This window comes from Anser anser (assembly GCF_964211835.1).
Source record: "Anser anser genome assembly, chromosome: 1".
In the NCBI taxonomy this organism is placed as follows: domain Eukaryota; kingdom Metazoa; phylum Chordata; class Aves; order Anseriformes; family Anatidae; genus Anser; species Anser anser.
In genome coordinates, this window is record NC_139720.1 from 53,710,001 (window position 1) to 53,726,088 (window position 16,088).

The 16,088-nt window shown below is 41.1% G+C and overlaps 1 protein-coding gene across 13 annotated transcripts in view; it reads left to right on the forward strand.

Annotated features, from left to right (window-relative positions):
• Nucleotides 1-643: 643 nt before the first annotated feature.
• PPFIA2 (PTPRF interacting protein alpha 2) overlaps nucleotides 644-16,088 on the forward strand; it is a 343,054-nt gene continuing 327,609 nt past the window's right edge. For 12 of the 13 annotated variants that reach the window (XM_083807685.1, XM_083807694.1, XM_083807693.1 and 9 more), the window contains exons 1-2: nucleotides 644-1,730; nucleotides 11,965-12,215. In XM_083807685.1, coding sequence (XP_083663811.1) covers nucleotides 11,967-12,215 — 249 coding nt within the window. In that variant the 5' untranslated portion in view covers nucleotides 644-1,730; nucleotides 11,965-11,966. Of the gene's footprint in view, nucleotides 1,792-11,964; nucleotides 12,216-16,088 lie in introns of all 13 variants that reach the window. The other variant, XM_083807695.1, reaches the window with a different exon arrangement.

Below are 16,088 nucleotides of genomic sequence, written 5' to 3' on the forward strand. Positions count from 1 at the left end.
ATTTTCTGGTACTCATTTATTATGCTCCCCGTTCTACCGAGGCCTGCCACCAGCATCCCCTCAGCCCATCCCTCTCCCTCCCAGTCAGAGCAGCAGCGGAGGGGAACGGATGGTGTAGGGCGGGAGCGATGACAGGCACCAACGAGCGGCAACGGGCACCAAAGGGCGTCAAGGGGCGCCAAGGGGCTCCCTCACAGAGCCGGGCGCCTGGAGAGGGCCGGGGGCGCCAACGGCCGGGCACGCGCCCGCCCCCTGCCCTTCCTGACGGCCGCGGGGAGCGGTCGCGCTGAGGGGAGGCGAGGAGGCGTCGCTCGCTGGCTAGGATTGCGCCCTCGTGTCCTATTCTTTCTTTATATATATATATATATATATATGTATATATATATATGTGTATATATATATATTTCTCTAAGAAGGACTGGGCGTGAGGGAACTAGCGCCGCTCGAGCCGCGAAGCAGCGGCAGCTGCCTCCGGGGAGCCGCGCGCGTGAGGCAGGGGCAGCAGACGCGATTACTTCAGAATTTATTTAAGGACTGGTGGAAACCACTGCGGCGGCTTCCAGGGGAAGTCCCCGCCGACGAGGAGCGCGCCCAGCCCAGCGGCGCCCGCAGCCGCCCTCCTTCCCTCCCTCCCTCCCTCCGCCGCCCCCGGCCATCGCCCGCTCCCGCCCGTGGCGGTGCCTCACGCCCGTGCTGCGGGCTCGGGGGCAGTTTGCCCACGCCTGGCATTTCTAACGTTAATTGCGTGCCTGGGCTGCTGGCTGTAGCAGATACTCATTCCCGCTGCTTTGTCGCGGTGGGAGCGCAGCAGATGGCACGGTTTAAACACCACGCACCCGAGCTGACGAGATGTAGTGCCGCTCGCCAAGCGCTCGCTGTGGAGGAGCCCCGTTTGCCGCCGGGCTTTACACACGCGTCGCCCGGCCCTGGGCCAGGACGGCGCCGGGCAGCCGGTGGGCGGCAGCGATGGGGGCTCCTGCCGCGGGGACATGCCCTGGGGACATGCCCTGGGGGCTTGCTTGCCGTGGGGGCTTGCCCGCCGTGGGTGGCTCTGCCGGCCCGCGCTGCCGCGGCTGCTGCCCCGTAGCGCCCAGCTCAGCCCGGACACGGTGCCTGCCAGGCGGCGGTGGGCAGCGGCAGAGGGTTTCTCGCTGTAAAGCAGAAAGCCGCGGTCGCTTTTCATCACGCAGTCGTGCGCGCGTGTGGACCTCAGTCACGCGCGGAGGAAGAATTAGCCTGGGAGGTACTGAAGAACCAGGGGAGCCGGAGAGCACTCGGTTAAGTTTAACAAAAGATGAGAAATAAAAGAAAGATGCTTTCGCCCTGGCCCCTCCCCCCTGTAATATCTTGCCTCCAGCTGCAAAGATGCTGTTGCTTGAAAGGGGCTGCTGGAGCTTTAAGAGCCGCTCCCCCCCCCTCCTGCTCCTGACAATGGTCTGAGCCGAGCTCTGCTTCTCAAAGCAAAATTTGTAATATGCCATTTTTCCTATGGATGCTTCTCCTCTTGGCTGCTGACGAAGTGACCGAAGAAAATGCCGAGGTGCCAAGCAGCCAGTCTTGCCGGAGGACGAGTGCGGGGGCTTGGGGTTTCTCGGAGCAACGCCTGTGTCACCATTGCTAGGAAGATGCTCCAGGAGTGCTCGGCTGTGTGAGTCCCCGCTCGAAGCCGGTGGAGACTGCGGTTGTTATTGATCAAGTGAAATAGCAGACGCCGAAATAAAAGCCACTAGGTACTGAACCCTCTATTTCTGAGTTAGACCTTCCCTCCTTAGCCCCGACATCCTCTGGGAGGTGAGGTGCAAATGCAAAATCTTGCAATTTGCCTCTTGCTGTAGCGTGCGTTGTATTATTTAAATGTGTTTCTGTAATGGGAGTTGGGAGTTGGGGAATTTCAGAGGAAAAATCATGAAGCAACTTCTCTGTTGTTGTGATTAAGCGAGATACGACACAAAGAACAAATAGTTGGAATGAGTCCTTTATTTAAGGTACTATTGTTGATCGCCCCTCCTGTGTAGAAGTGCAGGATGCTTCTGTTAAAGGTGATATCATAGTTTAGTGATGACTGGCAGGTAAGGAGTTAACTAGGAGGAGGAATATGCGTGTAATGCAACTCAGACAATAGGAAGGATTTTCCTTATGGAATTACACTATGCTGCTTTAGAGATCTTGCTGAGAACATTTGAAAAGACATAATCGCGGAAAGAAATGGTTTTATTAGCCACTGTGTCTGTTTAACTATTTGGAAAAAAAATAGCTTGTAAATGCAAAATATCCAGAATGATCCAATGAAATGAGTTTTCAAGCTGATGTCACTATGGACCGGCTAGAATATATGGTAGTTAGATTTCTACTTCTCTTTCCTGCAGCAAAATTATAAGTAACTTGAAATGACTCCTCAACCTTGATGTGCAAATCAAGCAGCTGAATATAGAAAAAAAAACAAGCTTTTAAAACCAATTTTGGACAAAAAGGTGAAGCAATAAAATTAAATTTACATCTAAGGTGGTAGCCTTCAAGGTGAGCAAAATGAATGCTTGCCTAAGAGCCTTTGTCAGGCAGTAGCCAAGTATTATTCTGTGTTCTTATTCTCAGACCTTGCACAAGTGAATGAAGTCCAGCTGGTAAATTACTCCCAGGCTACATGCAAATGTACAGATGTTTGTTATAGCATTCACATTTTAAAAAAAAAAAAAAAGTAATTCCCAGACTCTTGGACAAACGAGAGAAGAGAAGATGTCAAATAGGGTGGGGTCCAATGAGAAGAAAGATGACAACTTTGTCATTTTCCACCTTTACAGCTTATATACCACAGACAATTCAAGTAGAAGTCAGTATTGGGGATGCACTTTCAAACCTGGTCCATACATGATTATCAGCATCTGTAGATAGAAGATATATGAGGATTGCTATCAATTTAGTTAGCAATGCCTTATATAACAACTCTAACTAAGGGTGGGCATACACTATGCTCTTTGTTGCAATTTTTGCCCGTTTACTCATCTGAAGGTCTAAACTGAGCTTCGAATTCCTAATTGAACTAATATTCAATTCACTCTTAATGGAGACATCATGCAGCTAACACTATAGATTGGATTTGACATTTTTTCATACAAGCTGAAAAATCTTTAATGCAATGACAGTGAACCACATTTTTTCCCCTCACTCATTTTAAACAGTGGTTGTTTTTTGTGAGTTGAATGCTTTGTGATTAGAGAGAAATCTTGGTCATGATTTCTCATAATATTGTAGGCTCTAGTCCAACAACATCCAGCATGCTCACTTATCAAGTGTAACATACATTTGTGTTCTTTATGCTCCTCTTTGGAGGCAGTAAAATGACAGGAGGTTGATGTCTTGCCTATATTAGTGACTTCCAACCATCTGTATAAACATATCCAGACCCACTGAAGTCCATGATAGAATTGTCATGAACTTAAGCAGCTGGGCTTCATGCAAATGATTGGAGAAAACACTGAAAAAGGCACCAATCAGCCTGGAAAGAATAGATTTTTCCATAATTTTTGTAGTAGATACACAGTGGATGAGGAAGAGTGTGTATTTAGAGAAGAGTGTGTATTTAGAGAACTTTAACATGCTGCTTCACAGGCTGCCATTGTGTATGCATGGCTGTGATACCTGAGCACTTCAGGTCTAGAAATACTATTAAAATAAGTACGTAAGCTTGAATTGGCTTAATTATTTCTAAGTAGAAGAATTCCACGGTTATTACATTGCCTAACTGTCAGCCTCTTTCTAGGAAGCTTTTAAGGGAAGCAGTAATTTGTCTGTATCCTGCTTCTTCCTCAAAAGCCCTCAGAGGGGGGTGAGATGGTTGTAAGGTCCTACACAGGTTCAGTATCTGTTGAAGTTTGTGAGAGTTGTGGGCACTTCATGTGCTTCCTGAGCAAGGGAGTTGTCATGTCAGCTCTGTGCCTTCAGATGAACCTAAGAGAGTGTTTGTGTATTAACAGTAAAATGCTGGTGACTTAAAATAAATATATTGCATTGAGGGATTGTTTTACTTGCATTTAGAATACCTGGTGAAAAGGTAAACATTTTACTGGAGAGATACCAACTTCAGTATCAGTGGAGTTTTTGTTTTTCTTTTTAAAGAAAAACACATTTGAAAAGTCTTCTTATGGTTGACTTGGATCATTCAAGCATAGTTTAAGCTATATTACTACAGGGCAAGTCAGCCTTTTTCTGGGGAAGTAACATAAATTCTTTTTTTCTTTCAATCGAATAAAGAGATATGTAATGCATATTTAGGTATTAATGAGGCATCTGTCACCCTTTCCCTCCACTCCTTCCTCTTCTTTGCAGTCCTGGCTGTATGGGAAGTGTTGCAGAGAATAATGTACACAGAGACTTACTTGGTTTTCATCGACATGTGTGTTCCTGAAGATACGGGACGGAGGTGTTTAATCCACCACTTGCAGTTCCTGCACATCCACTGAAACAAATTCCAACTCCCTCAGTGTTCTTTGTGGGATGGTCATGTTCCCTCAGGTGTAACTCAGTGTGCCATCACTCGTACCCTGACAGAGCGAGATAGCTGTCTGGCCTGTTCCTCACCTACTCTTGAGGAACAGGATGCTTGATGAAGGTTTTCCTCATCCCTTTCCCTTCCTCCCCTAAATCCTTTTCTGGCTCAGTTTTCAGGGGGCAGCAACCAAGGGTTCTCCTCAAGTGTCACAAAGCTGTATGGACTTCCTAAATAGATGGTTGGGCACCACTGTTTTAATTATGATTTGATGTATCAAACTAGGAAACCAACCTGGATGCCTAAAGTAGTCTTTCTTAATCTTTTTATCTTCCTTTAATATGACCAGAGTCTTGGTACAGAAGTCCTTAGTAAATTATTTCAGTGGGAATTTACTCAGACTCTGCTAAGCTGACTCCTGATAGCTGGTTACAAATTTCTGAGTTTATTCTATTTAACACCAGGATATTTTTATTTTTATTTTTATTTTTATTATTTTTATTATTTTTATTTTTATTATTTTATTTTTATTTTTATTTTTTTAAGAAAGAATGGTGTTAGGAAGCTTTTGTTTGTTTGTTTGTTTTTTCCCTGATGAGAATATGTGTCCATATTTTTATTTCTCTTTAACGGAGTATTCAGAAAAGTTCCTAAATGTACTGAGTACCTCATGAACTTATTTATATTATAAATATTGACTTGATATTCTGACCTCAAATAAGAACAACATTGATGTTTGAATTTTGGGGAAAAAATATTTATGTACTGTTTCTTCTTTTGTGATTCTAGAAAGAGCATATACCAATTAACTACTATCATTCCTTACATAGGTGTTCGCTTTACTGTGATTCGCTGGGTAGCTGAAAAATGTAAAGCATTAAATTCTTTTTTCAAACTTTTATTTTGTTTGAGGCATTTGAATGATAAGTAGAGCCAGAAAGCAAGTAGGGCCATTAAAAATTGAGCTATAAGACTTTTCAAACTTTAAGTTTACAATTTTCTAAGACATGGCAATTTATCTTCCAGTGATAAATCAGTGATAATTGTTTATTCTTCTTGTGTATGCTTTCTGACAAAGAGCAATTACCTGTATTATTTTTTTTTTTTTAATGTTACCATGCTCATGAATACAATGAGGTGAGCCACAGCATGGGGTTGGCGGGTTGTTGTGTTTTTTGTTGTTGTTGTTTGTTTAGATTTATTTCAAATTTCCCTTCAGCCTCATGTAAGTGTATATTAAATTTCAGAATATCTGTGGTAAATAAGTAAATTCTTTGAACTTAAAGCTAGCTCCGGAAACATGGAATTATTCAGCGTGGAAGGGGCCTGTGGAGGTCATTTGTGCCAAGTGCTTGCTCAATGCAGGGACAATGTCAGAATAAGATCAGGTTGTTCAGAGTAAGTTTGGACAATAAAAGAAAAGTCAGCAATTATTTTACATTTCTGAAGTTTAAGGCAGAGATTTTTGCTTCTATTTCATCCAAGTATCTGAAAATTGTAACAGAAGTTACTTTGCAACTTAAAATTGTGGCAATGCAATTCATGTGTTCTGTTGCAAGCTTCAGAGAAGGGATTCTGGTGCTCCATGCACATTGCTGTTTGTGTTTGCTCATCCCTCGTTTACTGTAACTGTCAGCTCTGAATTCTTTTTCCCTAACAGGACTCATCAGAGATATGTAATGGTAATTGCCTTGTAGTAGTTGATAGGAATGTATTGATTATTAAAAGGAATATTACCCTGGGTAATAACAAAGATCTTAATACAGAAGCTGGCACATACAGACCAAATGGAGGCATTAAAATACATACAAAGACTAGATGAACTTATTTTTGTGTCTGAATTTCAGTGAGAACATGAACTTGAATGAGAAACTAACAACCTATTACATTTTCCAAAAAAAAATTAAAAAAAATCAGAAATGTAGAGAGCTGGAAAACTAAATCCTGAATCTTTTGGAGCTATCTCTGGCTGTACAGTTATATGCAGCCAGTAGTACGGCAAGGGAGCAGGAGTTCAAAGCATTGGCTGATAAGCATAAAAAGAAAACAAGAAATAGCCAGGTGTCAGTTTATGACTGTATTTAGTCTATTTAGTCTATTCAAAAGTCCTGGTTTAGAAAATCAAGACCTATCAGCCTAACCAGTCTTTGAAGCAGTTAAGAGTGGTGGCTGAAAAGGGAGTTTACCCATGGTCCCCATTTTAACCTCCTGAATTCTGTTCTGAGTGGAATTAATAATCTACATGGATTAACATAAACTATATACTTAAGACAAGTATCTACTGAACATGCATGGATCTGTTCTTCCTGAACTGTATCTAGATCCAGTAAGTCTGGCATGCATCTGACCTGTCTATGAAAAAAAAAAAAAAGATGCCTGCATATTTAGTGAAATGTATGAGATATATCAAAACTTCTGTAAACTCATGGATCAGGCACAAAAATGCATGTGGCACCTTAGGTCTAAAACATAATAGAAGTGGGCCTGCCAATTTTTCTGAGCCTTTAAGAACTTCAGCTTTGAGTGTAGTTATGTCTTCCCCAGAAATACAGTTGAAAAAGACATATATTTTTCACAGAAAGAATGATTATTGTTGGTTATTTTACTAGAGAAATCACTTTAAGGGTTTGATGTTCGAAATCTTTCTTGTGTAAGATACACTTTAGCCTAACACAGATTTGTAGTCTGTGATTAGTGGGTCAAGAGTAAGTAGTTATAGAGATGCCTTCTGATTTCAGTCTATGAAATATTTCAGTTGATTAAGTTACGAAACCAGAATCGAAAATTGTTGGGGTTTAGGGTTTTTTAATCACCACCTTCAGGTTTAAAATTTAAAATTACTTAGAAGGGAAATCAGAAGTTGCCCACTTTCCCAATTGGAAATTTAAAAATGTAATTACAACTACTCAGGGTGTGACCACATAAACAATCAGACCTAACTGTTCATAGCAATATTATTTTTATTTTATGTTTTAATGTAAATTCCACAGTTGTTTCCGTCTGCATTGTGTTGGCTTGTATCTTTCTGTGCTTTTGGTGTGTGCAAACTAAATTCCTTTCAGCTATAATTAACCTGGAAGCTTGCTCTTAAATGTAATGCCCTGACCCCATGTGTGAACCACATCATCATGTGGTTAACCAGGGGTTGGCTAATATTTGTGCACCATCGGAAGGCTCTGGAAACTTCAAGAATTCATACAACTCCCTGACATGATTCACTTGCTATATAAAGAACCAAATGCATATGAGCCTCACTATTTGTCCTCAGCTGCCAATCTTCTACTAGTAAATTGTGATCAGTCTGTTTGCTGACACTTACTCCTCTATTTACTTTTGTCAGTTTAATGTCCTTTCTCTGCTTTACCTGCCCTATCTTTTGTTGCAACTGCCCTCACTGAACCTTGCTTTTCTTTTTTACTCTTTTTTTTTTTCATGCCTTTAAAATTCTTCAACTATTCACAGTATTTTGATTCCTTTCTTCTATCAAGCAGAAAATTTATAAAGGGTGCAATAAGGTCCTGGGGAAATGGCTCTGTTCTTAAACATGTGCTGGAAGAAGGCCAGAATTTCATGGGAATAGTGTTAAATGGTGGCAGCCTCAGGACATTGAAAGCATCCCATCTGCTGTCAGGTATGAGAGTGATAAATGCCAGATAACGTTTAAAAAAAAAAAAAAAGAAAGAAAGAAGAAAAAAATGCTTTTCTAAAGGCAAGAAGATACAAATCATTGTAATTTGGGCAGCATTGCATATATTTCTTTCATGAAAAGCTGCAAGAAATCTTTGTTTGGGAGCCCCATAATAGACCTGCAATTATCTGAAATTTTGCTACTGTTTTCTGGGTTGATGACCCAGAAGAACCCTGATGAATTGAATTTCCTTCAGAGTTGTTCCAGTGTCCCCACTGTTGCCTCCCAGAAAAGATCCATGTGAGGACATGGTGCAGGATTCCCCTTTTTCCAGCTCCTCACCACTGCAAGCATCAACACATCCTTTCTGTCACGCCCTGCCAGCACTCCTGATCTGGCCCAGCTTAGCTTCCAGCTTTTCTATATTTGTCTCTAAGCTGAGCATGGGGAAAGGATGTATGTGGTTCCAACGGAACAGTGGCATTGATCTCCAAACAGTGAGAAAGCAATGTACATCACCAGTCTGAATGCAGGAACTGCTGTACCTTTTAAAGATTCTCCTGGGGCTGTGAGCTGTGGGAGAAAACTTCCAAATAGCAACTGCCTACATCAGGATCTGCTCACCTGCTCCCTGCCTCCTCTGCGGTCTTACTCACAGCCCAAGTTAGTTACTTGTGCCATGTCAGGATAATGCAGCCCAAGCTTTCAAAATAAACACAGTGCTTCATCTACCCCCCTCCCTGAATGCAGCAGCTTGCAGGGAGAAGGCGTGTCAGGAACAGTCAACTTGTGATTTCCATGGCTGTCCCACAACCCTGTATACATGTGACTTCTCACATCCCCTTAATGACTATAGGAGGAGATTTTATTTCTATTTTGAGAAAGGTGCTAAGGTGGCAACAGTTGTCTACATAGAGGTTTCCCTACCTGTTATCCTCAACACAGCAATGTTGAAAAAGTGTGAAAAATTGCACTACCATGCTCACTCTGCCACTGTATATGAGCAGTGGTAGTGCATACCCTGCCATTCAAATGATAAACCTGCATGTGCAGGACATTGGAGGTAGTTGCTTGAATCATCATTCAGAGTACACCTGTGAGAATCCCCTGAGGCAAGAAATGTGCCCCATGAGATGCTGATGTGCCATCATGAGGCAGGAAAGGTTCAGTGACTGTCTGAATTATTGACTTTCCTCTTTTCTTGAAGAATGGGCATGCAGAGACTTTGGTCTCTGGCCACCCGATACATCCTAGAAAGGTGTGATTAAACTGAGAAAGTGGCAGATGGCCTTGGATGTTTTATCCCTCCCTTTGCTCACTGTCAACTTGACCGTCCCAAACTGGTTAGCCACAGGTGGCACCTGGGTGGAGGCGCTCCAGAGAGTGGTGGCCACTCTGAGTGAAATGTCCTCGCATGACACATGAGGATCATGGAGGCAAGACAGTGCTGGTAGTCCCACATCTCAAGATATGTGTGGACAGTGGACAAAGAGTTACATCAGCACAAATTCCCAAAAGCTGGGAATTTTTCTCTGCAGGCAAATTGAAGTGTAGGAGGATGGGTACTAGTTCATTCTGCTGGTGCAGCTGCAGAATTTAGTCACTCCCTGTCTGTGGTGCCTCACAGTACACACTGTCCATACTCAGAAGACAGAGTGGCAGGAACCATGAAACTCAGTTTCTAATGGTGCAAATGTTTTTAAACGTGAAGGTTTTTATGGTGATGGAGGCACTGATGTATTAATGTCATCTCAATATGAAAGGACATTGTGGTGCTTCCTAGTAGTGGAGCCTATAGTTTCAGAGAGAAAAAGGTTTCTGGGGTAGAAAATTTTGAAGCTCATGAGTAATGGAGATACACAGCATTGGACCCTGAGTAAATTTACCTGACCTTTATATTGGAGATACAAGGAACTTCAGCATGTATCACTTTAAGCTATTATCAGCTTCTCTTGCACCTAATTAATTGCTAAGCTGTAAAATGGCCACAAACAACATTTACCTTGCCTTCATAACAGACATTTTAAAAACAGGATTGAGACCAACCTGAAACTTCAGTAGTGAAGCTATTGCCTATGAAAGCTGTGCAGTAGTAGCTGATAATTCATGCTGAAATACCAGTGTTTGGTGCCAACTTCCCTCGTTATCACATTTGCTGAAGAACTGAAAATTAATACTAAATTCTGCATGAACATTCTGAATGTGACTGAGACCAGCTAATCCTAGTGAAGCTATGTTGATTTTCCAGAAAATCTTAGCAGCAAGCAATTTTAGCATAAGGATTGTTTATGATTTAATGATGATAAGAAGAGTTACTTTTAATGAATTAAGTATATTGTCTTAGCTCTTTTTTTCCCTGTTGTATGGGATGTCTTTAGGTTATCATCATAGGATGTCTTGGGTTGAAAGAGACCTTAAAGATTGTCTAGTTCCAACCCCCCTGCCATGGGCAGGGATGCCACCCACTAGTTCAGGTTGTCCACAGCCTTGTTCAACGTGTTCTTGAACACAAAACCAACTCACAGACCAACAAGGTTATGTTCTGTAACAGAACTTCCAGCCAGAACTTCCATTTCTCATAATTTTCACTGTCACAAATTCAGTTTTCCTACTTTAGGAAAGCAGACCAGATTTAAGAATACATAGAGCTAACAGTCGTATGAGACTGTGAAATTGTGAGAATCTCATATGATGGCACACTTAACAATAGAAGTACATCAACAACATGTATTGCAGACAAAGTTTACATTTATAAGAACCACAGCAAACATGTACATAAGGATTTTAACTTCCACAAGAGGAATGAAAAGCACCTGGGTCCCACTTGCTGAGATAAAGGGTTTCCAGGAGTTGCTACAATATGAGAATTTTCAGAAATTAAGACTCAACTATGTAAAAAGTTGTCTGCTGTACTTAGTCATACTAGAAAAACAACTTCTGATTCTTTGGATGACTTTCTATTTCTATAGTAGATGCCATCTATTACTAACACAATCTTTTATCTGATTTTTTTTTTTTTTAATCTAAGCTTTGGGACCTGTCATATTTTTGATTTTGTTTGTTTTTTTCCATCTGCTGAATGCACTATCTCTTAGCATAAGCATCTCCCCATATACATTCTAAGGTTTTGAGATTTACATTATCTTTATAAATGATGAATGGGACTAGGTAATACTACTTGTTCTGCTTCGGTCTGTTCTTACAAAATAAACAACAGTGATTCTCTCCCTAGTAATTCAATCTGCATAAGATATCACAGGGATGGTAATTAGCAGAGGGTTTCTAGTTCTTGACCTCTTGCTGAACAAGCTCACTGGAGAATAATTTCCCCTGAGGGTGGGAATAACTAGATAGAAAAATAGATTAACCTGGTATTGTTAAGGCAGCATGATATTGGATCAATGGTTAGCCTGAGATGTACTGTAGAAATGCCTAGAGCAGGACAAAATCCAGCAATTAATAGCAACTACTGGCATCAATGCCAACAATTCAGCAATGATATAAAGTAAGAGAGGGAGGCTGAAATTGCAGAGCAGGTCTTTTTTGTCACTTTATAAGAGTGCTATTTACAAAGCTACTAATAATTTAAAATATTTGGTTACCCTCCATCTCCATACAGTCCTTCTTCCTTCAGTTTAGGATGCACATTCAAAATGTTTGCTGTGTGGAGTTAGTCACTGTATTTAATTGCTGTCTATCGATCATCTGATTAACATTGAAAGCACAAAGTTTAGATGAGGGAACAATGCAATAATCTACTAACTGTATCCATGTGACAGAGTTAATTCCTCTTATGAAATCCCCTCAAATATTTTTCTACTGAGGAGCTTTTTCTTGGTTTGTATTTTTAAAGAGATGATGTGCGAAGTGATGCCCACGATAAACGAGGACACCCCGATGAGTCAACGGGGGTCCCAAAGCAGTGGCTCGGACTCAGATTCTCACTTTGAGCAGCTGATGGTGAACATGCTGGATGAAAGGGACCGTCTCCTTGACACTCTTCGGGAGACGCAGGAAAGCTTGTCACTTGCACAGCAACGCCTACAGGATGTCATCTATGACAGAGACTCCCTCCAGCGACAGCTTAACTCAGCACTGCCTCAGGTATGTAGCTTATACATTTTTTTTTAGGTTCACCAATTTTCTAGTTAATCATTGACTTTAACCCTAATCCGTATGTATTCCTTGAGGGCCAAATTCTGCTCCCATTGAGGTCAGCTGCAGAACTCCTATGGATTACATAGTATCTGGCTTTCCCTCCTTGGCACCTGTCTTCTCTTCAATGTTGTGAGCAGGAGTAATGTTGTTGACTCCAAGGAGAGCAAGATGAAGGCCTATAGCTACTGGTTCTTTTGGCTGTTGCTCTAGCACTTGAAACAGATTAGGGATCATTTAAATTAAAGATCTAATTTTGAGAATGAAGAAAAAAGAATAAGGAAATTTCCTACAGACTCTATTCCAGATAAGAGTTTTTAACTAGCATTACAACAAATAAAACTAGTTTATGTAGGTCAAATAATGTACTTATCACAAAAGGAAAACCAACTGGCATCTTCATATTTTTGTTCAATTTTAAAATAATTATATAAGTATCATTATATAAAATTATTTTTGTCTCTTTTAGGAACTTAAAATACATTACTTCAGTTAAATAATAATTTAATGCTATATTTCAGCCTTATATTTCAGTATAAAATTATTTTTCATTAGTATTAAAAGCAAAGAAATATAAGAGTTCAGCCTGCATATCTGCTCTGAGGTTTGAAATACACCATGTGTCAAAAAGCAGTTTTTCTCCATGTTATTTTCTTTGCATTTCCCAACTGTCTCTTGCTAGGGGGTTTGATTGTAACCCTGAGAGCCTGGGCATAGTCGTATACCTGTTAGACAGTGACTAGAGACACAGACAGAGAGAGGAAGCTGTGACTGTAAGAAGGTGGAAAGGATAAATCGAATTAGTAAGTTCTTGAAGACAGAAAAGGAAAAAGGTACCCACTGGAGCTGGAAAGGGAAACAGTTGCTTAAGGACTGACCACAGAAGGATATTGGAATACCATGGGATAGGACTGAAAAGGAGAGACTGTAATCATTTGAAAGTATTGGTTTTGCACCCCAAGGACTATCTTCAGGCAATAAGAATGGCTCCACTTGGCTTGGGTCAAACAAAAAGGAGCAGCAATGATCCTGATATACAGTAAAATCAATGGGTTTTGCTTGTTTGTTTTTCTCAAATTTGTAGGCAATTGACCCTTTCTATTTCTATTTCTATTCTATATAGAATAATGTAAAAGAATAAGCAAAAAACAGCATATATTATTTATTCTAATATTTCTTGCAAGAAATATGAAGAAGAGAGAAGGTTCTGCATTTGTGAACCTCCCTATTCAGTGTGCTGCTTAGTACAGAGGCACTCACTACTGAGCCCATAATGAGGTGTTCCTATTGAGAGCTAGCAGGTGTCTAAGCCTTCATGTTTATGTGCCGCACAAAAACCAAACTCTTGCTAAAATCTAGGAGATTAGCTAAGGAAAAAAATGTTCAGCAGCAATGTGATACAGTACCTAAAACAAACAGAAATTTTAAGGAACTAGAACATGATGTGATTTTAAATTTTAATAGCAAATTTAAATTTTAATAGTAAATGTTGGTGGTGTGTGGCTTTGAACTGTAGGGCCCTGCAGCCCCTACAAGTAATTTATTTGTCAGACGCACACTTAGCATTTATGCCATACACACTTCAGGTAGTATTCATCCACACATATAAAAGTAGAGCTGCAAGGTTAACATAGAAGAAACTGTATAACATACTGCTTACACTTCAAAAAAGAACCAGATTTTTTTTTTTCCCATCAGTTAGATAGTCTAGATCTTCATGTAAGTAATTCAGTTCTGTAAAAATCTGTTTTTATAAATACAGAACACTGGCTTAGTAATATAGCATTCTCATAATATAGTCTTCCAAGAAAATAACTTGCATGACTTCCATGCTATTTAGCTTCCTTTCTGGACCTGGGAAATCCTACATAGTACTTTTATCATTTTCTTTTTTGTTTAAGGTGTTATGAATGGCAAGTTTGCAGTGCTAGCTGCTTGACTTAGATCTATGACAAAATGCTACCAAGTACTTTTATTATTGAGAGGAAGAATTCTGTGTTCACTCAATTTAGAAGAATACATAAGTACTCTATATGATAGAATCATAGAATCATTGAGGTTGGAACAGACCTTCAAGATCATCTGGTCCAACCATACCCCTACCATCAATGATGACTATTATTTAGTTATAAAGTAACATCTAATGAGTCTTGCTTTATCTGAATATATTTATCTCTTGATTCCTTGAAAGGTTTTCAGAACAATTATTTCTTAGCATTTACATAGTGCTTTGCATCTAAAAAGTACAAGTGACACAGTTATGTTCTGACACATTTTTGTTAGGGCACTGATTTTGTTTGTTGTCTTAAGAAACGGTTGAAAATATAGAATGAATCACGGAATCATAGGAAGGTTTAAGTTGGAAGGGACCCTAAAGATCATCTAGTTCCGACACCCCTGCCATTGGCAGGGACACCTTCCACTAGACCAGGGTGCGCAAAGCTCCATCCAGCCTGGCCTTAAACACTTCTAGGGATAAGGCATTCACAACTTCTCTGGGTAACCTGTCCCAGTACCTCACCACCCTCATAATGAAGAATTTCTTCCTTATATATAATCTAAATCTACCTTTTTACTTTAAAGCCATCACCCCTTGTATTACTACATGCCCTTGTAAAAAGGCCCTCTCCATGTTTCTTGTAGACCTCCTTTAGCTAGGAAGGCAGCTATAAAGTCTCCCCAGGCTGAACAACCCCAACTCTCTCAGCCTTTCTTCATAGGAGAGGTGCACCAGCTCTCTGATAATCTTTGTGGCCCTTCTCTGGACGTGATCCAGGAAGACCATGCCCTTCTTATGTTGGAGGCCCCAGAGCTGAATGCAGTACTGGAAGTGGCATCTCACAATAGTGGAGTAGAGGGGGAAAATCACCTCGCTTGACCTGCTGGCCACACTTCTTTTGATGGAACCCAAGATATGGTTGGCACTTTGAACTGCAAGCACATATTGCTGGGTCACGTTGAGTTTCTCATTAGCCAACACCTCCAAGTCTTTCTCTCCAGGGCTGCTCTCAAACCATTCCTTGCCCAGCCTGTATTTGTGCTTAGGATTGCCCTGATCTAGGTGCAGGACCTTGCACTTGGCTTTGTTCAACTTCATGAGGTTAACATGGGCCCACTTCTCAAGCCTTAGTGAAGCCATGTTGGCTGTCACCAATCGCTTCTTTGTTTTCCATGTGCTTTAGCGTAGTTTCCAGGAGGATTTGCTCATGATCTTGCTGGGCACAGGGGTGAAACTGACTGGCCTGTTGTTCTGCTAGTTTTCCTTTTTTCCTGTTTTAAAAATGGGGGTTATGTTTTCCTCTTCCAGTCAGTGGGAACTTCTAGCTTTCCTAGCCTGATCCCTGGCTACTTGGACAATGTCTCTGTATTCCTTCCAGGCTATCTGTCTTTGTTTCCACCCTTTGTAGGCTTCCTTCTTCTGTTAGAGTTTGGCCAGGAGCTCCTTGTTCATCTATGCATGTCTCCTGGCATTTTTGCTTGACTTCCTCTTTGTTGGGATGCATTGCTCCTGAGCTTGGAGGAAGTGATCCTTGAATATTAGCCAACTTTCCTGGACCCGTCTTCCCTCCAGGGCTTCATCCAATGGTACTCTACCAACCAACTACCTGAAGAAGCCAAAGTCAGCTCTCCTGAAGTTCAGGTTAGTGAGCTTCCATGCACCCACTTTGCTGCCCTTAGGACCTTTTCATGGTCACAGCAGCCAACGCTGCCCTTAAGCTTCACATTCCCCACCAGTCCTTCCTAGTTGGTCAGAATGATGTCCAGCATAGCACGTCTCCTCATTGGCTCCTCTATCACTTGGAGAAGGAAGTTATCATCAAT